Source organism: Pygocentrus nattereri, chromosome 22, assembly GCF_015220715.1.
Source record: "Pygocentrus nattereri isolate fPygNat1 chromosome 22, fPygNat1.pri, whole genome shotgun sequence".
NCBI classification, from domain to species: domain Eukaryota; kingdom Metazoa; phylum Chordata; class Actinopteri; order Characiformes; family Serrasalmidae; genus Pygocentrus; species Pygocentrus nattereri.
The window spans coordinates 17,851,012-17,878,070 of NC_051232.1; the positions used below are offsets into that span (position 1 = coordinate 17,851,012).

The following is a 27,059-nucleotide window of genomic DNA, read 5'->3' on the forward strand; positions in this document are numbered from 1 at the left end:
CTGAAGAACTATTTCACCATTGAAAGAGCCATTAAGCATGACATGGTTCTATGTATAACTCATGGTTCTAAACAGAACCATTTCCTTTCCTAAGGAACTCTAGAAGAATCATCTTTTTCAAGAACGTCCAGCAAGTCTGGCTAGCTAACAAAGTTATGTTTTTGGATTTGGTACCATGTTATAAAATTCCAGTGAGCTTTAGAACCAAATGGAGAATGGTAATAGCCCAATCATTGTTTGCTAGCTAATGTAGCTACACCAAAGGGAGTTAACAAGTTGTAATGGGGTGTACCAAATAAAAGTCTCCTTTAAATGCATAGAAGGGTGGTTCTATGTACCTTTCACTAATGCTGCTATATGATAAGGCATATAGGTTTTCTCCTTTTAGAGCAAGGATATTTGCATACTGGAAACTTTTTTGTCTACACTTTTTTGATATTTTGGAAATATTCCTTCAAAAATTGCTAAATTTTCACTAGCCTAAACTTCTCAGGAGTAGCAAAGGGAGATGAGGCTTACCAAAAGGTTAATTGTTTCCCCTTCCAAGTTACCCAAAGGGTGCCGGAATGCTGCTCCATTTCATTCCAGCCCAATGTAACCCCTGTTTCTAACCATCAGTGAGTTGTAAAAAACAAGTGTGAGGATGATCACAACCACAATTTGCTACACCACAATATACTACATTTTCCAGCTGACTCTATGCGTTGGAGCATAGCTGGTATGAAGTGAGAAATTCCTAGGCAAAGAACTGGTCCCAGTGTACCTGATGCCGATTGTTAGAGGCTGGGCTGGTCTGAACGGCGGCCCGTAAACAATCGCCTTCTCTGAGGCTGGAGCGAAGGCCTTGGTGGGAGACGTGGCGGCAAGTGTGGAAGTTGTGACTTGTGGGGGTTCAATAGGGTCATTGGAGACCCGTCGCTTCCATTCCAATGGTGGTTCCGGTAGAGACTTCCTGTGTGCAGCAGTGTTGATGCTGGCGGATATCGCCTGCTGGACATTCTGTGGACCGAAGGCATCATCCACCAGGCCCAAGGGGCTCCGGGCTGCTGCTTCCCAGGGACTAGGGGGCTTTTGGGGTTGCTCCACCCAGGACACCTGCCTGTCCAGGGGTCCACGGGTGGGATGGAAGCATGGACTGGACACTGGGGACAGAGTGGACACGGAGGAGTGTCTCCGGGGCAGAGACATAGAGCGGCTCCTGCTGTACACCTAAACAAAGGGGAAAAAAATTAGGCAGGTATTTACATTTGAGAAATTATTAGATTCAGATTTAACTTATTAATATACTCAATGCACAAATATTAAATGTTAAATTAAGATGGTTTGGGTATCAATATCTTGCTTGAAGTGAGGATGCATTCTTTATGAAGAGCTTTCGAAGGCTGTATACTTTTTTAGTCTTTGCTGCCCCCATCTGGTATCTCTCTGTAAACCAGTACATCACTAGTCTTCATAGAGGGCTGCTTCTGCTTATGGTAAATTCACATTAAGGCTGTCTTACTGCTAAGATATAGCTATTAAAATTAATATGAAGTCTGGCCTTATTTTATGTGGTCATCTGCCTCAAAATCCAGCTAGCATGATACAAAAAAGTCCACCTGGGTCTTAGTGGGCGTATATAATATGTAATATGTAATAATATGATGAAGGCAGTACTGAACAATAAAGTTATATTTGATCTAATCTGGTTACAGTAGTTGACAAAGTATTCAGACCCTACCAATGATGTCATTTATCTAATTTCACAAACTCAGGCATAAGTACGGTTTGAAAACCTGTGTGAATCAATGTTGATCTGTTTGAATTTAAAATAACATTTAAAAAATACCCACATTAATCAGAATGGCTTAGTGGCAGGTTCTCAAAATTTCAGCATAATTTTCTCTTAAGTAACCAAAATCATTCAGATGGTTTTGAAGAAAAATGCAACATAGCTTGTATGTAGTTTGGTGGGCCGAAGGACAAAAAACAGGACAGGTTACAAATAAGGAAGGTATGTATGTTTCATAATTGAGATTGTACCAGTGTATTTTATAACATTCCATTAGATTTGTTACTAAATTACTTCAAAAATACAATTTTTAATAGAAAATAAGTTACATCTTTTGCAAAAATATGTTTGTTCTCTCACTGGGTGAGAGGTTAGGGTAACGGCCTGTAGGGCAAACTTTAGCCTGTGGGCTACACTTGGGGCAGCCCTGCTCCAGAGAAACATATAAGTCAGAATTGAATGCAAAGCAGTGATAGGAAGCAGAGGTTCAATTTAGACTCAAGCCTTCAATATCAACCTCATAGAGGATTAAAACACACTGCATGACGCTTTAGTGAACATTGTACAACAGCTTTATAGCATAATTATATTTGCCTCAGGTTGTTTTGTGAAATATAACCTGAATATGGTAAGGAAAATAAGTAAAACGTTTTTTTACAGACTATTAGCACTATTAACTTTACATTTAAGGACCCCACGTAGAAATCTTTTCCAGTTAATGTCGAGATCCATGGCTCCTACCAAAAACATTCTGAAAAAATATGAGCTGATAAGTTTCCAGAGATTGGAATGAAGCTCTGGCTGACTTCCTCAACAAGCAAAGTATGTTGAAAAAGTATTGGAATTCCTGTTTACAGCCTTTTAAACCTGGGAATGATGGGAAAACAACACCACTGGTGCAAGCTGGTGCTCACTAAAAGTTTCATAGTCTTACACTGCAGTCAGTGAGCTTATGATGCAAGATAGTGTTCGAATTTAGGCCTGTTGTCATACCCTAAACATAATCAAACTCTGATGATGTCATCCAAACAGTAATAGTGCTTGCTGTTCTCCCACCAGGGGGTGTCCAAGGGTGTTTTCAGCACTTACCTATTTCTAAAGGCACTTGGCTTGTTGGCAGCTGGGAGGCTTATCAAGTTGCTAAGCAGGAGCGGTGTTTAATAGGGATCGCATGTGTCAAAGATAGAGGGGTGGGCTGCTATATTTAGAAAGGGGTGCACTCTGTTGCAGTGTAAGAAGTGTTCAAAGCCACCACTTCTATGATACTGCAACACAAGCAATATGACTTATTCTGTTGGATAAAGACCAACTTTTCAGAGTGTTTCATAACTATCTGTTTGTAAAAGTGTATGGATAGCTTGGCATGGATATAGCAGAAAGTAAATGTGAAGATAGCTGAGAGTGAATGATGTGAAAAGATATAGATGAAAAGCCACAGAGCTGAAAAAGAGAGAAGACAGAGAGTTGAAGGAAACATTTAATAATTAAAGAGAGAGTCCAGGAAGTGCAATCTTTAGGGAAAACAAGAAAAGAGCAGATCAAACGGGAAGCAATATAAACGTTGACTTGTTTAAATAATTACAATTGTACTGTCCGTTATGTTATATGCCCTTTTCCCTGTATAAAATAGCACTGTCTGCTCAGCAGGGATAATTTCTACAACAAAACTATAACACATACAAATTCACAATAAGGAGAAAACAAAAATAAGCCAAAGTTTAGAAGACAGAATACAGAAAAAGCTTCTATGCTCCACTCACCAATGAGTTCATTTGCTGCAACCGTTGTTGTTGTCATGACACAGAATGGAAATGACATTGCAGTACAAGAGGAAGAGGGGACAACAGGAGAGGACTTTTCCATTGTAATATAATTGCCCTAGGCTAGGTCAGCCTCAGTCAGCTAGCCACACAAACTTGAGTTTTATTGACTTTCTTTTTGTTCTTAATAGCCACGTAGCTTTGAACTGAGGCTTTGAAGCTAGCACAGTAAAGACGTGTCCTTACGCAAGTTCTGCTGCTGAAGTCATGTTCACGAAAGCCCTCACCACTCCAACTTCACAAGAGCTAAAAACGTAATGGAACAGTCCCTTAAGATGGCATCAGGGATTTCCCTCTGAGGGGAAGTAGGTAGGCCATGTGGATATGTGACTTAAAAACCAACATTAAAACCAGCATTAAAATGAGTGAGAAATCAAATTTTTGTTTAGAATTGATATACAAGGTTGAGCTTCTAGCTGTTATGGCACCGAAACTGGACTATGTTGTTGTATCTGATCACACCTACGCAGTGGGGAAACAGCAATGTTGAATGCACCACAATGCTAACATTGCCTCAATTATACAACAAAAAATGACATCCAGTCTTTAGTGTAATCTTTAAGATGTCATCAAAAAAATTATTTTGCAGTTAACACACTTTAAATTGTACTCTAAAGTGTTTTCTCAATAACCTGCACTATTAGTTTATCATTAGGTTGAATGTGACTTTTGCCAGTATTCATCTTACAACAGCTGCTATGAAATAACACATTTGTGGGTGGAGCATGGACCAAATAATCCAAAATACCCAATGAGCAAGTCTACTAAATCAGGAATAATGGACTGCCATGCAGCAGTCGGTCGCACTTCAGAGGTTTGCACTCACCATCAGCAGCTAGACTGGCATAAAATTAGATTTCAATAGGCTCCTAGTAGTGAACAACATATCTTTTTATACTCCCTGAAATAGTGGCTAAAGACCAAATTCTTAACATATGATAAAAGCCAAACACTCCATTTATGTTTTGCCACCACTCCTTTTTTAGCCAGGCGAAATGGCTGACATGGATCACCCTTGCATTCTTTCTTGACCCCCTGAGGCCCACTTGACATACTTTGTTGAACATACAAATGTAACTTTCTGTATTCATGGTAGAATCCTCCCAAAGGTAAACAAATTTAAGATATGATAAGTAGAAACCAAATATAGCTGGTTTTCCTGAGATCACTGAGAGACATTTCTCTGTTATAATAAATATGACATATTTACAAGCCGAAGTCTGATTAGTGTTAGTAATTCAAATATGTTTCTCCAATGAATATTCATCTCTCTTTCTTCAAATTGTCTCATTGACACATCTTACATACCAAACTCAACTTAGCATTCCCATTGCTGAAAATCTAGCACAAATCAGTGGCAGCATGTCGAATTATTTAGACGATAAACAAACACTTTAAAAATGTCCACACTGGGACAACACAACATCTGCACGCTTTGCTGGTAAATGGAGTACATAATAATGACTCCATTCACCAGTAATACATATTTCAAATATAGTTAAATTCTGAAATTATAAATCATTTTGAGAAATCCAGTCTTTGTTTAAGAAGGTTCTGTGCTATTTGCAATTTCTCCAACTAGCTCAGTTGACTTTTGAACTTAGTATATGTTGATTAACAACGTGAAACTCGATTTGCTTAGTGTTGCATTACCACTGGTTTCCACTGCTTGCCACCAACAGCTGACTTTTTTGCAGAAAACCTAGGCCTAGGAGCTATTGGCAAAGAATATCTTGAGACAGCTTCATTATTTAGTGAGAAAGAGGAAGGGGACAAAGAGACATTTCCAGCATTGCTAAAGAGAGGAGCAGAGGTGCTAGAGGAGACTTTGCTTGGGCCATCGTGCATGGCAGGTGTTGCAGGTACTTTCCCATGTGAGGGCTGTGTAGCAGGAGCAGCCTCAGCTGAAGCAGGCTGACGGATAAAGGGATATGAAACACTCACCGGTCCGCTAGGTTTGACAGGAGCACCTTGTTTAAATGACTGGGCACTTCCAGAAGTTGGGACAGGGGAAGGGGACAGGGTAGGAGACAGAAAATGACCAGAAGAAGGGGGTTGCAAATGGCTAGGGGTTTGGGCAAAGGTTTGCTTGGACTCTGGAGGGGGGACAGGGGATGTTTTAGGGCTTGCACCCTTCACTTCTGGGAAGGAGCTGTAGGTGAAGAGTGAGGTATCCAGCTGGTATGGCTGATGCTTCATGACATCCACAACACTGAGATGTTTGGGTGGTGGCTTGGGTTTCTCTTTGTTTGCTTGGGGTTTAGGGCTAGTTACAGAGGTGGGTTGCTTCTGTGCTGCAAGAGGGTAAAAAGGGGATACGATGGGATTGTAGGACACTGGAGGAGGAGCCCGGATATTTGGAGAATATTTCCAGGTGCTTGGCATGGAGAGTGTGGGTGAGGGGGGTCTGTTGGCTCTGTTGGCCTGCACTGTTTTGGCATCTACCACAAACTTCTCCATACGGGACTGTCTCCTGGCAAAAAGTTCTGCACCTTTGCCCTTAAGGGTTGGCCCATCAGAGAGACCTGTTTCTGAGGCATGCCCCCTTGGAGAAGCTGGTGGAGCCTTGGATGCATGGAAGTAAGAGCTCCCTTGTTGGGGTGGGCAGGAAGCCACAGAGTTGGCATCAATTTGTGGCTTAGTCCATGGAGTCCTTGACTGTGAAGGAGCTGCATGAGGTGTAGTTGGGGTTTTGATACTCACTGGCGCCTGCTGTGGTTCTGAAGCCCATGCAGCCTGATATGAAGCTGATGGGTTGTGTGGTACCCAAGCAGGCATATGTTGCTGTGGCAGTGGCTGAGTTGGTGATGGAGCCCAGGGTTTGGTAGCTGGCTGAGGTTGAGGTGGAGCCCAGTTTTGCTGAGCAGGAACAGGACTTGAGGCTGGAAGAGGACTGCGAGGGGCATGACCCTCTGCAGACCATGGTGGGCAAGCTGGATTGATGGCAGGCTTAGGAAGAACTGGTGGAGGATGTTTTTGCCTGACTGTTGGAGCTTGCATGAAATTGCAGGCTTCCGCACCAAGACTGAGATAGTCTTCTTCTGGAGGAACATGTCTGGAATCTGCTTTATTTGCTCTTCTTTTTGCCTCTGGCAGAATTCCAGTCTTGATAGCTGGTACTGCAATACGTTCATCACGAGATGCAATGATATCACCTGTGGGTGACCACACCTGAGGGCTTGTGTTCACTGGAATGGGAACTTTGAAGATGTTTTCAGATTTCTTTGGTGTTGGGTTTGGGACACCTCTAACAGGTGAATAAGGTATTGGGGCATGATTTAGACCACCAAATGGCTTGGCGGTTCTGTTGGACACAAGGGATTTGGACATGGAAGAAACCTGGTAGGGATCAAGACCATTTACACCAGTGTTTGGCTGCTGATACATCTGTTGCTGATATTGCTGTTCCTGATACTGTGGTTGCTGCTTGACATGTACATCCTGATGGACTGGAACATTTTCCTCTCGAAGGGTAGGCATGGAAGGTGCAACAGTCTCAGATTCCACAAATGCTTCCACTGGTATGCCCTTTTGCCTCATCTCCTCATGCTGTGCAGTAATTTCATCAATCCTTTGACGCCGCTGGGCAAACATCAAGACCCCTTTGCCTTTTGTGTGTGGAAGTTGCTCCATCTTTTCCCAGTTATAATTTGTTAATGTTCTCTCTTCTTGTGGTTCGTAGTTGTAAAACACGTTCAAAGCAGCACCTTGGCCCTGAACATTAAAACAAAAATCTTCGTCAAATTCAGATTCACTTGTTGCCGGAAGGGAAAACCTGAAGTCTTTGCCTATGTTGTCGTCTTCAAACCCGTACTCGTCTTCAAAACTGTCGTCCTCTGGCTTTCGTGTACCGTAGCTCACTAGCGTGAATTTTCTGGCCCTTTGCCGGCGCTTCTTGAACATCAACACACCCTTACTTTCAGGGTTTGGAGCAGCAGTCAAGAGCTGGGCGATGCGTTTGCATTTAGATTTAGCCTCTTTCAGATGCTTCTCGGACTGCCCCTCACTCCTTCTTAGGCCTAGGTTTGGGGGGATTTTGGGGTTGGGTGGAGAAGAGAAAAATGTAATTTAGAAACTTGTACCTTACTAAATCCATTGCATGCAAACCAACATGACTCCAAAGTTTTTGAAGAAACTACACAAAAGAGCTTAATTTTGGGGAAAACAAATGAAAAGAGAATAAAAATAAATTAGCTGACTTTCTCGTAGCTTTATCTGCTTAGTGATGATGCAACCAGGCTAGTGAGTGGACAAGAAATTGAAATCACACACCCTCCTGTGGTGCATTTTTATGTACCTACATAAATCTTTCAGCAGTGCTCTGCTATTATGAACATATGGTCAAAAAAAAGAATTTGGCAGTGAAACACAAATATATTACAGCAGCTGTTTTGATCAAAGCAGATTACATTTCTTACACACTTTGGTTTTTACCTTACATCTGCTGGATCTGTCAGACTGCTTCAGTATCTTACAGAATACAGTTTCCAACTAACTTGAACTTCGCTTAGCAGCATGCCAGTCTTTTTTAGGAGTGCAAACATTACAAGGGGCCATAAACTCCTATGTCATAAAAAAGTGGGTGTCTGTGCTATCTGTGCTATAAGGCAGCAGCACTAGCCTTGGATGGTGGTAGTGTGCTATAGATGGTGGGGGGGGAGCGTTAGAGAGAGAAAGTGAGTGAGTGAGAGAGAGAGAGAGAGAAATAGGGAGGGAGGGAGGGAATGAGGCATACTCCTTGTGAAGGGTCCAGGGCTCCAAGCCGAGAAAGATCAGGTGACAAGCCACCAGTGACACATGCTGGTGTCTGTCAAACCTCTGCAGGGAACTGCATAGACATTGACTGATGTAGGTTGCTCCTAAATGCTGAACTGATAAATGCAACCTAATTCTGAACCTGAACCTCATTATAAGAGTAAAGTCCTTTTGTTCTGAAATGGCTCAGTCCTAAAATAAATCTGGCCTAAATGCTGACCCTACTTCAGCTTTCATCACACGCAGACTATTATTAACTAGAGTGCAAGTAAATACAAAATGATCTGAGTTCTTCATCATGTAAACTTCCTAAGGGCTCCACTTATCCTCACAAGGGATTTGTTCATATATTGCATGGCAGCTTAATGAGACACATATACTGCAAAGCAAAAACGCAATACCTAATAAAGCCTCTGCAGGTGGGTGTGAGAAACATATTTAGTCTTCAGGCTGGTTATGGGAAGCCATGCCCACTTTATAAACTACTCCAAAAGCAGAACAATTGGCATTAAAGTGAACCATAGGAACCAAAGACACTTTGACAAATTTGTATTTTTTAAAACAGTGTATCATCATAAGCATTCGGGTAAAACATTCTTAAATTCACAGTTTTTTCTTAAAATGTGTCTATTTTCATTTTAGCTCATCCAGTTTCATATTGTCACACAAAGTGAGATCTTCAAAGAGAGAAAGTCCTTACAAAAACAACTGGGTTACAGTACCTTCAGTGCTTGGACCCCTAGAAACAGCATGTGAATGATATAGAGAAAGACAGGTAGGGTGGTTGAGAGAGAGAGAGAGAGAGAGAGAGAGAGAGAGAGTTGGACTTACATTCGTGTCTTGTCCGCTGTCTGCTAGCTTTGGTGGTTTCAGTGAGGGAAGCAGCGCCCCACTGCACTGCCTGCTCAGCACCGTGGGCTTGAATTCCATCAGTGACATACAACGCAGGAGGTGCTGCCTCTTTCCCTCCTCCTTTTCCTCCTCCTCCTCTACTCTGCTTTTCCTCCTCTTCTGACTCCAGGGAATCCAAACTTTCCTGAGCCAACTGCTTCCTGGGTTGTGGTAGGGTTATAGCCTGGTCAGGGGAAGAAGACCCAGAAGCAGAAGGCTGGTGGTCTTCTTGATTGTGGGCACTATAGTTTGAAATGGAGAGTGGGCTACTATCAAGGTTTTTTGGGTCCTGGTCTTCTGGAGGGTTGTCATTTTGTGCATCAGAAAGAGTGTCAAGGCAGGGATCTGGACTTTGGCAAAGCAAACCCGGGGCATCATCCTCCTGGGAGTAGTCAGAGAAGGAGGATTCAGGGTTCTCAGGCTTAGGATCAAGGAGATGATCCAGAGCATTAGATGATTCCTGCTCACTTTGTGGCTCTGGATCACTCTCTGTCTCCCCATAGTAAGCCTCATCTTGGGAGCAATAAGGACCCTCGGGGTCATCAGAGCCAGACCAGGCCTCTGGATCATCCAGGGGGCTGAATCTGCCTGGGTCATCTATGGCAGGATCCATTTAGTGGGACAGCGTGCTCTGACCTGACCAGGAGAACATTGAGAGTGGCACTGAATGATCGTCATTTATAAAATGTTACAGATATTTGACAAGATTTGCTTTTAAGATACAGGATGTAAATGCAATGGCCGCCATCAAGATGTAAAGGCCAAATTATACTTCTGGTGACAGTGCATCTGTAAACACATGCAAGTGTTGTGCACAGACACTCACACCAGGGGGGCAGTGTCTAAACAATGATGTATAGAACATACAAAAGAAAAGTCTTAGAAGTTGGTTGGAAAAATTCAGTCTTAAAAGTTATATTTTCTGCTTCTTACAATCCAAATAATCCCAAATTTGAATTTAGACTCATCAGTCTATACAACTTTACTCCCCCCATGTCAGATCTCATGTTTTTCTGATCTTAAGCAACAGTGGAGCTATATTTTCTTCTGTCACTCAAACTGATAGAGACATCTGATTCATCTGAAAGATCTGACAGAGACACTTTGGTGACTTACCAGCTGTTGCACGATTGATTTTCTTTCTTTTTTTATATTTTTTACAAATTTTCTTCAAATTTATATCTTTGTTGTTTTTCGAACACAGCTTTGGAAACTTTTGTTTTTTCACTTATTTTCCTTTGACCTTCTCCTTCTTTGTTCAAATGGATTATCTCATATCTAATCTAATGAATAACTTGCACTTAATGGCTATTTTGACTAGAAGTGTAGAAGTGGAAAAAATTTTGGGTTGGTCTTTGACATTTGCACAATACTGTATTTGTCCACCATCTTACCTATACTACACATAAAAGCTATATTATGTTACAAATCTTAGCATCCTGTGACAAGTGAGAGGTAATGCAGCCTTTACTTGGAGGCCAAGAAACAGTCAAACTTGTTCAAGGGTATAAAATAAAGCAATAGAGTCTTGAATATAACTTCTGAGGGTAAGTTTAGAACTACACAATTATAATATGATGTGTAGTAATAATTTTCATGTATTTATTATTCATCATCTAAGGCTACGGATTAAATTCAAGCAACGAACTGAGCATTTGCAAAGAGCAGGAACTAGAACACGTACACATCCGCACACACAAACATTCAAAATATCTCTGGCCTTTCCAAGACATTAAACAGCAAAGCACAGTTGCACTCAGAAACTACTTACAAACCCAAATATAGGCAAGTGAGAGAAACCAAAGGCTTGGCCAGCATATAAATGATTTTTAGGTAACTTGGATATGGTAATAAACTTTTGATTGCGATGTAAAATGCTGCTGTAAAGCAACCTGGATTGGCCCAACAATCAGGGTGCACACATACATACTTCCCAATAGGAATTTTCAAAGAAAGGAATAGCTTTAACAGTGGGATAAAATTGGCAAGATGTCTTAAGACAAATGTTTAGAGAATCACAACAACTCTCATAAAAAAGCTGCTTCAGATCTACATTTGGCCCACAATACATAATAATGTGCACCACCTCTACAGTGTCAGCTGTTTGTACAGCACTAAACCATGAACTCCAACTGAACTATTCCAAAACTGCTCTAGGGCTGCAAAACAAGTATTCTTATTAACTTCAGCCTTGTAAGCAATTCAATTTGGCACACACCAACATTTAGCCAAATGTTCTTAGTAAGTTAGAAAAAAGTGCAATAAATGTGTCTTAGAGAAGGATCAGTTCCATTCCTCTGCCTCAATAGGGAGCATGAGGCACCTAGTGAGGAACAGCCTGGCTCCCCTCCTCTCTCTAGATGGAATGGTATTCAGTGTTTGGGCCTGAACAGTAAACTAGCATCCGTGTCCTGGAAGCCAAACAAAACAGTGCGGCAGGCTGTTTTCCACCATGAGAGGTACATGAGCAGAGCTTCTAGTCTGCTGATGGGCCTACCATCGTTGCATTGCCATTTAAGTCTCCCCCATGTGTAGCCATGGAAGGAAACAAAAGGGAAGAGGGCAAAGATGGATGAGAAGAAATGAAGAAAATGGTAATCAAGCAGCAGGAGTTTGCTGAGACATCCCTCTAAGGACTTAGACTTGCTACTTTGCTACTTTGTACCAGGGATGTGCACAGGTACATGAGTACTCTGTTAACCAGCTGAGGTGCCAGCATTTAAATATTAGAAACATTATTTTGGTATTTGTTGTGTTTTATCTTGGGAAGATGGAGAAAACATACAGGCTAACATTTCATGGAAACAGCAATTTTATATTTCAACAGGTCTGTAAAATGGTTTGCTTGTATTGGTGAGCATGTACACTGATGAGCCGAAACATTATGACTACTCACAGACAAAGCGAATAGCAATTATTTTGTAACAATGGCACATGTCTAGCTGTTGGACATATTAGACCAGAGGTGCACAACTCCAGTCCTAGAGGGCCTGTGTTTTATGTACTCAAACACATTTGATCACATTCATCTGTTAATTGCCTGGTTTAGCAGGTGTCTTTCAGTAGGGAACCTCCAAACTGTGCTGGACACCGGCCCTCCAGGACCAATGTTGTGCACTTCTGTATTAGACACTAAGCTGAGAGTTGGTTCTCATACTCAATGTGTTGGATGTGGGAGAAATGGACCAGTTTGAAAGCCTAAGAAATTTTGACCTTAGACCAAATCGTAAAACAAGTGGGTTGGAGCATCTCGAAAATGGCAAGGCTTGTGGGGTGCTCCCAGTCAGCAGTGATGAGTAACTGCTAACAGTCGTCCAAGTAGGGACAAGCCATGAAATAGTGATAAAGTGTTAAGTTCACAAAGCTCATCAAAGCACAAAGGTGATGAAGGATATAATGTCTGGTCCAAAACAACATAAGGGATACTGTAGCACAAGTCACAGAAATGTTAATGATGGTTACAGGAGGAATGTGTCACAATACACAATGTGTTGCACCCTTCTGCATATGGGACTGTGTAGACCAGTCAGAGCGCCTATGCTAACGCTGTCCACCACTGAAAGTACCTACAATGGGCACAAGGGCACTGTAACTGGACTTTGGAGCAATGGAAGAAGGTTGCCTAGTCTGGTAAGTCTCGTTTTCTTCAAATCACAAGAATGATCGGGTAAATGTGTACCTGGGGAGGCGATGGACCAGGATGCACTTTGGGGAAAAGACGAGCTGATGATGGGTGTGTGATGCTCTGGGCGGAGTTCTGCTGGGAAACCCTTGGTCCAAGCATTCATGAGAACATCAGTATGGCATGTGCCACCTACCCAAAGATCTGCAGAGCAGGTAGACTCCTTCATGGCAATGGTATTCCCCAATGGCAGTGGTCTTTTTCGGCAGGATAATATACCCTGCCACACTGCACACATTGTTTGGGAATGGTTTGAGGCACAATGAACTCTGATCTATGGGATATGCTGGATCAACAAGCCTGATCTGCAGTGGCTCCAGCTTGCAACTTAAAGGACATAGAGGATTTTAGCTTCCAGTCCTACCATCTACTGGCCTACTCTACTTTTTGCCAAAGTCTGTTTTTTCTTCTTTCTTTTTTGTTTTTGTCAAAAATACTTTTTGAGTCTGTATGGCGTACTGTTGATGCTTAAGATTAAGAACAATGCACAGCTAACCATCTTGAATCCCACATTTTGTTTACATGTTTGTCCAAATGTGTCATTGCTAGTCAACTACATTTGGAGTAAAAATAGTGTAAATTTGGTGTAGAATACAAGTTTAAAGCTACACCAAGTGATCAAATATGCTTAGGTTCTCCTTTCTAAGTCACAAAGGCCTATTGCCAACCCACTGCTTGTTACATAACTTGATATGATTTAAAAAAAAGTCTTGAGGTTTGTGCCAACCTCCTTATGCAGGAAGACTGAGTACAGTAGTAACAAGAAAACACATTAAACATCTTGTGTCACAGTTCCATATACATACTATACAAGTGTGATATCACCCTCTTAAGAAGTTTCTTATTATGTAAATCTTTGTTGCATAGATACTGACAAAAGTATTTTAGGGGAGGAGGGTTTGGTTTTCACTTTCCTTCCCTTACATTCTACATAATCAAATGGTTCAGATATAAATCATTCAGTCATTGAGTCATTCAGAGTGGTCTATTGTGAAATGCCATGTTCTAGAGAAATGTACCGCCTCTTTAGTAGTGGGGATAGGATAACACAATATCCACATAATCCACACAATATCCACATAATATTTACTATCCAAAATGACCAGGGTACCTACACATGTCTGAGTGTTTATATGTACAAATATAGTGGAAAATCTGACTATCAGATTATTTTGCTTTGCAACACCCTGCATGAACCTCTCCACCATGAATTTACCACATTTATTTTTGGATAATGGATGAAATACCCCTTCAGACATGAAATAAAACATATACTGCTGTGATCACTGATCTGATACTAAATAAATGACATCCAAATCCAGAACAATGTGCATGGTAGTCAGTTGGGGGGGGGGGGGGGGGGGGGGGGGCAGTTATAACAGTAATCTAAATGTGCCCACAGTAAATTACAATGTCAGGCGTTTTTAAGTCTGTAATTGAAATAACTCTCATGTTCATTAAATAGTTTAAAGGGGAATACCTTTTCAAACTTTTTGCAAAGTTCTGTTGTTGCAGTGAAAAAAAGTCATTCAGAGTGGTTCGATGTGATGTGGTTCATGGTAGGAAGAACTTACAGACTCAGACTTCTTTACAGTAGTGTCAATAGGAACCAGTGGTCACAATGTCTACATTGTGTACCATACTTTACTTTCTGTGTACCATAAACAAATTGAAATAAATGGATTAACAAGACATTTTAGGCCAAAACTTTATCTTAAAACCATTGTAAAATGACATAAGGCAGCGTATTAATAACCATTCCATGTAAGGTGGATGTCTGGTTCCTATTATGAACACTGTGAACAACCATCAGGTTGTCTAGAACAGAGCATTTCACACCAAACCACTCTGAATGACTTTGTTTACAACTTAACCATTTAATTATGTTGAACTTTTGAAAAATTGGTGAAGTTCCCCTTTCAAGCAAATACAAAACATTAAAAAAATAACATGTAAATTGTTTATATTTCAAATTGTTTCATCATTTGTTTTTGATTGCTATTGTTTTGTTTGTATGCATTGACATTTGAAATGAATAAAAAATCAAAACAGAGATTAAAGAAACCTACACTATTTACTGAGCAATTGGAGATTCAGTAACTCTTCAAACACTAAATGATGGTGCATTTACCAGCATAGGAAGTCACTTATTATTCTACAGACCAGTTTACAGTATCAAAATTAGTGTTACAACAGGAACTGCCACAACTGTCCCTGATATGGGGACCAGAACTTTTTTATTTACATACTTATTTTGGGAGAAACTTCAGTGCTCACAGGGGTGGAGATAGATGTCCAAAGCATTTAATGCCTCTAAAACATGAAATTTAAAAGCAGACCAATTCCTGAGAGATTCTTGAGCTAAAAACTAATTTTTAAGTATGCACAGGGAGGAGAGGTACATGCTGGGCATTGTAGGGCAGTGTAGTCCTCACAGAGAATTTATTTATTTATGTTTTGCATTTAGCATAATTTTAACATTACAAACATTACATGTCACCAGTGTTGCACAATAACTGAAAATTTCAGTTATTCTTTGCATTGTGTTAAAATTTCATGACAAACAGATCAACTGAAATGGTCCAAAATTACTTGGAAATGAATTGTTACAGTAAGTTCTATTATACATTAAGAATGTTTTTTTCTTTGTGCTGTAAAGTTGCTATTTCGGAGATGCATGGATTTTTAGACCCATGCAGATTTAAGAGCTGTTTTGCATAATAAATAAAATGGCTATATTTGTGACCGCTGGTTCCTGTCATCACCACTGAAAAGAAATCAGAGGTGCAATAAACCATTTCACATCAAACCACCCTGAATGACTTAGTTTACTTCTGAACGACAGAAGCAGGAATTTTGAAAAATGGGTGGAATTCCCCTTTAAATAAAGCCCATTTTCATAAAATCATAGTAATTGTCCATGGGAAATAATTTTTTAGGTGTAGTGTTATTATTCAGCATATCTAGCACTGCTTACCCATTAGAACATCTGAGTGATTATTTGTTTTAGAACTCATGACAATCACATTTTAATTGCATATTAAAGCACTTTGAACGTGTTCATGCCTGACTTTTTCCAAAAGGGGCCAAAATGAGAATAACATCTTCATCAAATTATAATCATGACATTACGATATAATTTATTGAGTTCAATTATCTTAAATTACTCAATGCTTTTGTTGTTGCACTTTCAGATCCCTGCAAAGACAACACTATCATATCAGCTATCAAATGTCTGTATGTGATTTGTATGCACATGATCTTTGACCTTAAGGTCAAAGACCTGAACAAATGGGACATTTGTTAAGTGAGCTGATATCTTGTCTTTACAGTGTGTCTTTGATATTTAAGCTGCTGAGCATCATGCATTCCCCGTGGCTGGTGGTCAGTGACAAAGTGAATAATGTTTTGTTGACATGATCTACTTTCTTGAGCCAATGGAAAATGAATCACATGATCAAAAGTAAACTACTCAGCTCAAGCCTATATAATGCCCTCATCTTCAGCACTAGCCAATGCTTAGCTACAATGCTAATGCTGTAGCATGTTTTTTTTATTCTACAAATGGTAAATAAAAACATGGTAAACAAAGGCAATACTGGTAAAAAGTATCTCTCTGTGTATCTATAGTCATTACAGTCATATGCAAAACATCCCTGGTATAATGACATATTTTGTGGAATTTCTAAGCATGATTTAGAATGTATATATATATATATATATATATATATATATATATATATACACACATATATACACACATATATACACACATATATTTGCTCCTTTTTCAGAACCATTAGCCAAATGCACACAGAGGAATAAGACCTCCACATTTAAACCATCTGTGCAGTAAAACATCCACATACTTACACATTAGTGAACATAGTGAACACACACACTAGAGAGCAGTGAGCACTCTTGCCTGGAGCAGCGGGTTGCCCTATCCACGGCGCCCAAGGAGCAGATGAGGGTTTGGTGCCTTGCTCAAGGGTAATTCAGTCATGGACTGTCGGCCAAGGGGAACAAACCAGCAACCTTCCAGTCACAAAGCTGCTTCCCTAACCTCCAGCCCTTGACTCTGTGTGTCTATGTGTGTGTGTGTGTGTGTGTGTGTGTGTGTGTGTGTGTGTGTGTGTGTGTGTGTGCATGTATACATGATATCTTATAAAAGTGAGTACACCCCTCAGATTTCTGCAAATATTTTATTATATATTTTCATGGGAAAACACTACAGAAATGAAATTTGGATATTACTTAAAGTAGTCAGTGTGCAGCTTGTATAGCAGTGTAGATTTACTGTCCTCTGAAAAGAACTGAACACACAGCCATTAATGTCTTTACCTCACAGTGAACATGTCCAGATTGTGCTCAAAGTGTCAATATTTTGTGTGACCACCATCATTATCTAGCACTGCCTGAACCCTCTTGGGCGTGGAATTCACCAGAGCTGCACAGGTTCCTACTGGAATCCTCCTCCACTCCTCCATGATGACATCACAGAGCTTTCTTGGTCTCGTCAGACCACAGGACATGGTTCCAGTAATCCATGTTCTTGGACTGCTTGTCTTAAGCAAACCATTTCTGGGCTTTCTTGTGCTTCAGAAGAGGCTTCCTTCTGGGACGATGGCCATGCAGACCGAACTGATGAACTGATGCATTGTGTAGCGTATGGTCTGAGCACTGACAGGCTGACCTCCCACTTCTTCAACCTCTGCAGCAATGCTGGCAGCACTCATGCATCTATTTTTTGAAGCCAGCCTCTGGATACGACGCTGAACATGTGGATTCAAATTCTTTGGTTGACCTTGGAGAGGCCTGTTCCAAGTGGAACCTGTCCTGGAAAACTGCTGCATGACCTTGGCCACCATGCTATAGCTCAGTTTCAGGGATTTAGCAATGTTCTTATAGCCTAGGCCATCTTTGTGGCGAGAAACAATTCTATTTCTCACATCCTCAGAGAGGTCTTTGCCATGAGGTGCCATGTTGAATATCCAGTGGCCAGTATGAGAGAATTGTACCCAAAACAGCAAATTTAACAGACCTGCTCCCCATTTACAATTGGAACTTTGTAGCTCTAATGAGTCACATGACACCAGGGAGGGACAACGACCCAATTGGGCACAATTTGGACATGATCACTGTGAGATGTACTCACTTGTGTTGCCAGCTATTACATTACAATTACATATTGTCCTACTTTTCAGTGTAAGGCTTATTTTAAAATAATAACCACTATTGGTGTTTCTCTTGAGATGAAGTATTCTAAAACTATTCTGCTTAGAATTAAAAACTAACTACATGCCTTTACAAAATGTAACATGGACTATATTTCTGTATCCTGAATTTGTGTTTGTGAATATTTGTGAGTTCTGTTACATTCCAACCCAGCTTCCAGCACAGCGCTGCCAATATCCCTCTCATATATTACTCCATAAACATATCGCTAGGTAAGATATGGGCCACTGTAGAGCAAAGCCGTTACTCAAATAAAAGCTGCTGTTTATTTTCACACTCTGGGCACAGCTCCACCTGCTGGAAGCTAGTCGACTCCTCTAACGCATGTTTCTCCCTGCAAACCGCTTGTGAATGGTGATATTCTACCTCACTCTATAAATCAGCACAGCAGAACTGCATAAGATATTATATGATTAGATCATAGAACATACTTTCCACATCATTTCAAGATGAATAAATCATGTCAACACAGTTTGGTCTTTCACTATAACTGTGTTGATGGAAATAAGTTTTTTGTGGAAATTATGTACACATTTGAATTAAGCAGACTGGAGCTACCACATCTGTCTGTCTAGAATCTTAAAGATGTGAACAAAACTAAATACTTTATTGAATATTCCTCCAGTTTCAACATCATTTAAATATAATCAAGACTTCTATATGCAAACCTAAATAGTAGGCCAAAAGACTGGAAGAAACCAACAAAAAATCTGCATGAAAACTTGATTTTCTTCAACAGATTCTGGATGTTCTGATTGGCTGCCCTGCATTGTGCCTCATTCAGAAAGCACCCAGAGCTGAAACGCTCCTTAGTCCTGCACTGCTGACTAGGTGGACATATGTAAATGTGCTGTTTTTCGTGATGTCCCAGAAACAGAGAATTCATAATAAGCTGGTTCTGAAGCTTAGTTTTCATATACGGGTTAGCAAATGTTACTTTTTAAAAACTTTAGCAATGTTTACAGATTACAAAGTCCTTTTTTTTTAAAAAGTAAAGGAAATTCTGTTTTTCATTAGAATGGACCCTTTAATAAATTAATTGTCGTGTACCCGGGACATAACACTGAGACATAGCCTATTGCTAACTAGCTACAAACCTCAGCTGGGACAAAGTCCATTGCAACAGCTGGTTGGTTCCTCTTAAAATAGAGAACATAACACAAAAATTACCATGTAATCTACCAGTTATGGCAAACAAACATTAAATAACATTGAGGAACAGAAAAGAAAATCATTGCTGTACAGCAAAAAGGGTTTCTTTCCAACACTAGAGAGAGCTGATGGTAGTTTAAGTGTGATACAGACTTTACTCTGTATCTGCTAAATCAGGAATTCTTTGGCATAGCACCTCTAAAGCTAACAATGAACTGCCAAAAAAAAAACAGCTTAACCCACATGGAACCCATTTTTCAGGTTTATGCTGCTCTGGAGATGGTTTAACTCTTCACCTAGCATGGCTAGGTTGCTGGTTGACCAGAATAACAACTTCAAAAGCATAACATATGCAGCCATGCTAGCTTTTCTAGCAGAGTAAGGTCTGGACTAGCATAGGTAACATTAGCAGGTGGCAACATTTTAGCACCAGCTAAAGAAACAGAAGACAGGATGTTCTGGAGAAACACTATCCATATGGTCACCAGGAGCTGGAATTGGCTTGACAGCACTTAGTAGCTGCGTTCCAAAGCCTAGGCCGCAGCAGAGGTAGGCTGCATTTCTACGTCGTAGCAGACTGTTCCGAAGTGAAGGAGACTTTGTATACAGGCACAAGGGAAAAAAAACAGCACCATGACAGTAGCCTACAGAGTTGTTATCTTTACTACTTCAACCATAGGTCTTTACTAGGCTGGCCTTGGTAAGGAACAACATTGCTCCAACTACTTCAACCTGTTCCAGTCAAACAACACCTTCGGCCTGCTTCCAATAAACCATTCACTTGTCCATTTTCAGATGGCAAGTAGAAGCAAAGAATCTTTCTGGATGTAGGCAATCTGCCAGTCACTTTATCTACACACTAACCACCAGCCACAAGGCAATTATCAGCTAATAAAAGATTGTTGAAGGTGAATTACACAAGGCCATGGTTTTACATGGGGCTAAAAACTTAGATTAACACTTACAGGTTGGTTCCATAGAAGCAAACAATCTTTCTGGTTGTAGGCAAACTGCCAGTCACTTTATCTACACTCTTACCACCAGCCACAAGGCAATTATCAGCTAATAAAAGATTGTTGAAGGTGAATTACACAAGGCCATGGTTTTATATGGGGCTAAAAGCTGGGATTAACACTTACAGGTTGGTTCCATAGAAGGTCAGTGAGTCGTAAATGTATCAGCAAGCCTCTGAAACCATTACAGTTGGGTTCAGATATAAAGACACATTTGACTGCCTTTTATAGGAAATGAATTAAGAGCCCATATCATGGAAAACTGTTTGTAGCATGTAAATATATTTGAAAAAACTAAATTGATACATTAACAGTTCTATTTACTTAGTCCTAATAGTCCAAAATTTGAAACTAAGCTACAATCCCTGCCTGTTTTGGCTGTAATATCTAGAGGTTAATACAGATTGTTAGAGCTAGGCCTTAAATGTAAGCCATGAATGTCAAAACTCGGTCAAAACATGAGCACAAACCTCTATCATGTTAATTTCCACTCGCAACCTTATGGGATTCAAGGAGTTTGTTAGTGGCATGCGAACAGTGATTCACATGAACATTTTTGGTTGTTCTAGATGAAACACATTCACTTTAAGCTTCTAAAAGACACTTCATGTTTTACTTGAAGCTTATGACAGACATAGTAGCGTATATTTTACCTTGTAGCACTGTTTCACAGTGAATCTTTCAGTAGCGAGGCCTGGCAAAAAGCTGCATTTGCTGTTTTCCATTTCAAATAACCAGTCAGTGCCATATTTGAGACTTCCAGAGTGACTTTTTTGGTGCTACTGGGAATCATAAGGTGATAGGTCGATTCCACTGAATCTAACAGTTTAGGACTTCATAACCAAAAAGAACCAATGCTTAGCTATAGCTATCACAGAAGCATTTGAAAGAATTTAACCCAGAAATTAATAATGAAATAAGATTAGTTCTATTACACCTGCATAGTTTAAATACAAGCATGATTCTACTAAATAAATTACAGGTATGCATTTTCAGTTACCAGAACTCATTAGGCCTTCTCTGAAGGCCTTGAGGGTTCCCCTTTCGTGAAATCATGTTAACACATTTACATCTGACTGCCTGTTCCTACAGCAGTTTAGCTGCCCATTCATGTTGAAGTGATAAGAAGTGTTGCTACTGCAGACGTTTGTAGTTATTGGAGAGGAAGATGTGAGGTAGACATTGTGATGTTCCTGCCTGTCAGGAAGCAAATCTATTAGCCTTCCAAAGGATCCAGGCATCTATAATAATAGATAATAGCTGAAGTTTCTAGCAACTGACATCCCTGAGGATTTCAGTCTAAGCTTAGATGGTTTGTTCAGCATTTCAACCTGGACTGCTTTTTGAACAAGTTACAATACAGAGCACCAATCAATACAGAGCTCATTTACATACATTCAGTCTGAAAGACAGAGAAATTCCTTTTAATTCCTAGGGATTAAAAGAGGTTGGGAATGGTCACGTAGAAATGAATTACACATTTTTTTGGTATGTAAAGCAACACAAATGTTTTAAGTGTTATTACATGTATATGAATAAACAATCAAATGTAGAATATAGTCCAATTTAAATTTCCAAATATTACAGGCAATTTGAATGTGGTGATGACAGTATTGAGATGAAAAATACAAAGATAATTATAACTGACATTTGCATTCTAGCAGTTTACAAAGACAGCAAGTTTCAGAAATTTGATTCAATGGACCTTATTTGTCAAAGTTGTATAAAAAGAGAACAATTGACATGCAAACTATTCTGATTCAAACTGTAGTACAACAGGGAAACAAGAAGAGATTTTAGCCAAAATGATGAACATATTTCACCAGTACCACATTTGCATATAATATACTTCAAGCATGCACTAATTCACATGTGTCAGGCTCCAGTCCACGTGGGCCAAAACACTGCAGACTTCAGCGCACTGCCTCATTAAACACTCCTGTTTCAGCTCATCTGTTAATTAACCAGGCTTTCATGAACGGATTTCAGAGTGTCAGATGAGGATAAACGCTAATCTCCACTGCACTTTGGCCTGAAAGTTCCCCGGTTTGACAGGCCTGCACTAATTCATGCGTATGTTTCGTTAGGGAGCCAATAAAACTACAGCATTGAGCCATCATGAGCCACTGGCTTTGCTCGCAGTCAGAGTTTGAGGTGGAGTCAGTGAGTGCACTGCGCCCCCTACTGACCAAACTAACATTATGTGTTAAACATAAAGAATAAAATGTGAAATAAACAAAACGTCTTTTTTAAGATGGCTTAGTAATGTGACTGTATAGTGTTAATATTTACTAAAATAACATTTTAATGCTGTATTCCTGCAGTGTATGTAATGCTTTTGCACAAGCTGTGCTTTAAATTGTTTATTTAGTGGTGGGGTCAGTAGTATAAAACAAAAGCACAGTGTAATGTGTCTTTACATGGAACATGGAATAGTTGTAGCATTTTGTTTACAACAGTAAAATCAGTATATTTACTTTTGTACTGGATTGCAATGCACACAAATAATTGACCCTGAACAAACGAATTATGAAACAGCTTCCAAGTAAGGCAACGCCACAGCTGTGGTCAGTGAGTGACCCCTCGTTCTGCTGACTGACCTGTTAAGCCCGTCACAGGGTTTTTCCATCACAGATTACCTCAGTCTTTATACATGCCATTATGTAATAAAAAGATAACCCCTTTAAGAGGCTAATGGACTTGCTTGGATGGTTTGTATCACTGTAAGGTTAAAGGGCACATTATGAAAAACAAATACATTTATTTCCTTTTTTAAATAAAAGAGTTTGATGTAGTATGTAGACATTAATTAATTAATTAATTAAAATGTACTATTCACTCCCCAGTCTATACATGCAACTGCCAAATCAGCCTGTTTTGAATTTGTTGCTTTTTGTGATGTCACAAAAAAAAAACAATAAATCAATAAAGTATCTATCTATCTATCTATCTATCTATCTATCTATCTATCTATCTATCTATCTATCTATCTATCTATCTATCTATCTATCTATCTATAAATTCATCTTAAAGGTACTGTAACAAATGTGATCTGTTTGCATCTAAGGAAGAGAGGAACTCTCATCTTAATAAGATGAAAAAATACAATGCAAGAAAAACGTACAATATGAGTGTTGAATGAAACAGCACAGCTGAAATGTGAACAATAGAAAAAGTTGTGAAATTGACAAATCTTGTAGAAAATGTTTTCAAATTCATCCTAATTACCTAATTTCCATGGAAAGGTCAGATACTACATGCATTCAACTCCAAAGCCATTCAGGACAGAGTCTCTTCACCGGGCTGTTTATCTCAGCTAGCTTCAGTTTGTATACTGTGTACCTAATCTGACAACAGTACAAGCAACAGACTCTCCAGTGCCGACGAAAAGCATAAACACTATTGAAACCTAGATGGGAAATGAGATTCTCGTACTGACATCTAACCAAATGGTTAAGGTACAGTCTATCGCAGGAGATGTTATATTTTACCAGCACTTCACTTACACTCAGCACAGAAGCCAGTGCTCTCACAAGCAGAGTGATAGCAGAGTGCTTAATTCTGATCTCATTGGATTTGTTTGATATTTTCAGTCATTTCTCAGTTCTGACTTGCTCTATCTACCATGAATAAATCCATGAATGCAGATTTAACTATCGCTATAAATGGAAATAATAGCTAAATCAGTTACAGCTAAAAGTCTGCTGAGCGTGCAGCATTTGTGCTGCAGCGTGTTTTCGTTTGGACAGTTGCTCTTGAATGCGGTGTTCTACTGTTACTACATCTTATATTTTGTGTCCAGGCATAGTGTCTGTTGGATGAAGTAAATCTACGCACTCATAAAAGATGGTTCTTCAAGGGTTCTTTAGTAAAGGCAATGGCTCTATACAGAACTCATGGTTGAATGGTTCTTTGCATGGTGAAATGGTTGTTCAGATTGATGGAGAGTGTGTTGTATATGGTTTTATATAGCAGCAAAATGGGTTCTTCTACAGTAATAGAACCCTTTTGGTGCTATATAGAGCACTTTTCTGAAAGCTTCCATATACATATAGAACATATTCTCTAACAGTCTGAATAAACATTTAACCCAAAACCATTTCTAAATAGAATCTGAAGAGAGAATCTCTAAGAGCCCTTGCAGAACCATTTTTAAGCATGTAAATATGTGACAGCTGTATGAAGGTTTCAGGCTAGAGAATTGAGACCCCTGGATTAATGCCTCTAAAAGCTACTTCACAAAAAGCACTTATAAGGTTTTAAGAAGGGTGGCTGATGCATTGTTCATCCTGCTGTTTTAAACATTGATTTACACTGCAAAAATGGTGAAGATGAAGATGAAAACATGATAAATCAATATAGCATATATTTTTTTTATTTTAAGAATAATGTAAGATTCCTGTACCTATTTCTAGAGGTTTCAAGTAATTTTCTGAAGTAAAATAGCCTAATACCACTGGCAGATCATTTTTGCTTGTTTAAAATATAACATTTTGCACAAGAAATAATGCTTGATACAAGAAAAGTGTTCACTAGATAAAATGAAACGATCGCATAATGATGTTACAACATTCTACTAGATAAAGAAAAGAAAATCTTTTGGCCTCTTCAGATTAACTTCTATTTTAGCATTCTCAGCAGTCCATATAAAAACTCACAAGACGTGTAGGTTCAGTGGTCATTTTGGGTAGTAAATAAAATGGCTATATTTGTGTGGTAAAACCATGTGACACCTGGTTTCCATCACTGTAACACTGTAAAGAAACGTGAGTTTCTGTACAATTAATCATTTAAAAGCAAAGCACACAATTTTTGTTTACATCTCAACAACTGAATTATGCAAAATTAGACTGAATTAATTGGTGAAGTTCCCCTTAACAAAACTGCATGCAAGTGGTCATCAGCCAATACAGCATGCTGAAACTTGGACGCAGTCCACTTTGAAAACAATCCAAAAAGCAATATACAACTTCAGAAATGTATCACTTGCACCGCTTACCTGAGAGGTTTTGGAGACCTCCTTTGGCAGTGTAGAAAACTGTTGTGCTATCCGATGCACTGCGGATTACACTGCTCTCATCCTATCAAACAGAGAGCTTATCAAAGTGTCAGTAAACTCTCCTGAGAACGATAAGCAAAAGCTAGAGAACAGCCCTCCACCGAACATGAGGCGAGAGGATGGGTGGGAGAAAGAAAAGGAGGAGGGGCATTGGGTTATGGACCACCGTTCTCCAAAACTGCAAATCTTTCACAAATCAAAGAACATTTTGTTTTGAAACCTATGCAAATTAACCATCACCGTTTCGTCGCTCAGTGGGGAATATGATGCATAAGACGCTATTAAAGCTGCACTATGTAAGAATTTTGCAACAATAAGTAGCATTACTGAGTAAAAGGAAAAAAACAGACTATTGTGTTTGTGCACTGCTGCAAGTCATCTTGTAAAGTCTGAAATATTTTTTGGTGTTTGGGAAATATTTGGACCACATGGTACATCTTTGTGTACTAACTTCACAGTCTCGAAAAGATATTTCAGCTCAAAGCTTAGGACTTAAATTCAAAATCAACATTAAAATGAAATCACTTAATCATTCAAACACATCACAGATGCACAACTTTCCAGCACAGTTTGGTAGTTTTCCTACACAAATCCCTTTAAACCTGTTAATTAACAGTGTCTGAGCCAGTAAATCACAAAATTCTGCTGGACACTGGTTGTCTAAGACCAGAGTTGTGCACCCCTGGCTTCTCAATTGTTCACCAAGTTTTGACTGAATTGTCTTTGAAAACTCTTTTAATGTGCTTGTAATCATCAGATTCATCACCTTTGGGAAGGGGTGCACACATTTCCACCAGAAAGGTCTCTAAATTCCCATATCTGACATAGTGCAGCTTTAATCTATTGTTTGTCAGCATTGAAAAGGAGCAGAAGAAAGACTGGCAGCACTGACAAAAAAGTGCTGCCTTAAATTTACTTAATTTACACAATACATCAACACAAGTAGGGGTCCAAGCACAGTTTGCCAGTAGAAGCTTTATGTAACAGAGTTTTAGAAAGGCTTATAGTTATTATGGTTCTGATAAAGAGGGGTCCCCCTTTGCCCTAATTTATTTTATTTATGTGGAGATTATGTTCACATTTTATTAAAGTAGATTCAACACATTGTTTTTTTTTAATGTGTGGGCGCACATTAGGTTACGTCAAAACAAGAATGAACTTGCATAAAAAATAGATGAAAATGAATCAAAGCCAAGCAGCTGTCAGGAGGGAGTATTTAACAGTGATGGAAAGTAGAAGTTTGTGGGCTGAGAAAAGTCTCTTTTCCCAGTGGACCGTGGTCACAGGGTTAACTTCCTATTCCAATGTCTTGACCATGATCTGTGGCCAAAAGCAAGTCACCAATTTTCCATAAACAACCAAGAACCAAGTTCATAATCATGGACTTTATCTATGTCACCCTTTTAGCATGGATTTTTAGTATAATTTAGTATTTTAAAAATGATTATTAAGGATTTATAAAGACATTTTTACATCTGTTAATTCATGAGCATCTGATCACACCGAAACAGGCCTTTCACAACAATACAAAGCAATAGAATCTAATTGTTATATGACAGTAAATCATACTCCTGAGATACTAAGTCATAATTATTAGACAAGATTTCATTGTTTTCAGAAAGCAAGTCCTAATTATGAGATAGTCAATTGTAATTAAGTGATGGGCTCTCATTATTAT

General features: G+C 39.4%; 1 protein-coding gene across 2 annotated transcripts; it reads right to left on the minus strand.

The window, feature by feature from the left end:
- synpo2b (synaptopodin 2b) lies at positions 1-25,683 on the minus strand. 2 transcript variants are annotated; one of them, XM_037533004.1, is made up of 4 exons: positions 25,322-25,683; positions 9,178-9,873; positions 5,536-7,610; positions 1-1,209 (listed from the first exon to the last, which is right to left on the minus strand). In XM_037533004.1, exons 2-4 carry the CDS (start codon positions 9,848-9,850, stop codon positions 679-681), a joined length of 3,279 nt encoding a protein of 1,092 aa, XP_037388901.1. In that variant the 5' UTR covers positions 9,851-9,873; positions 25,322-25,683; the 3' UTR covers positions 1-678. The 2 variants fall into 2 exon arrangements, with proteins under 2 accessions (XP_037388901.1, XP_037388902.1); XM_037533005.1 differs by lacking the exon at positions 1-1,209 and having other exon boundaries at positions 3,231-7,610; positions 25,322-25,679.
- Positions 25,684-27,059: the final 1,376 nt, after the last annotated feature.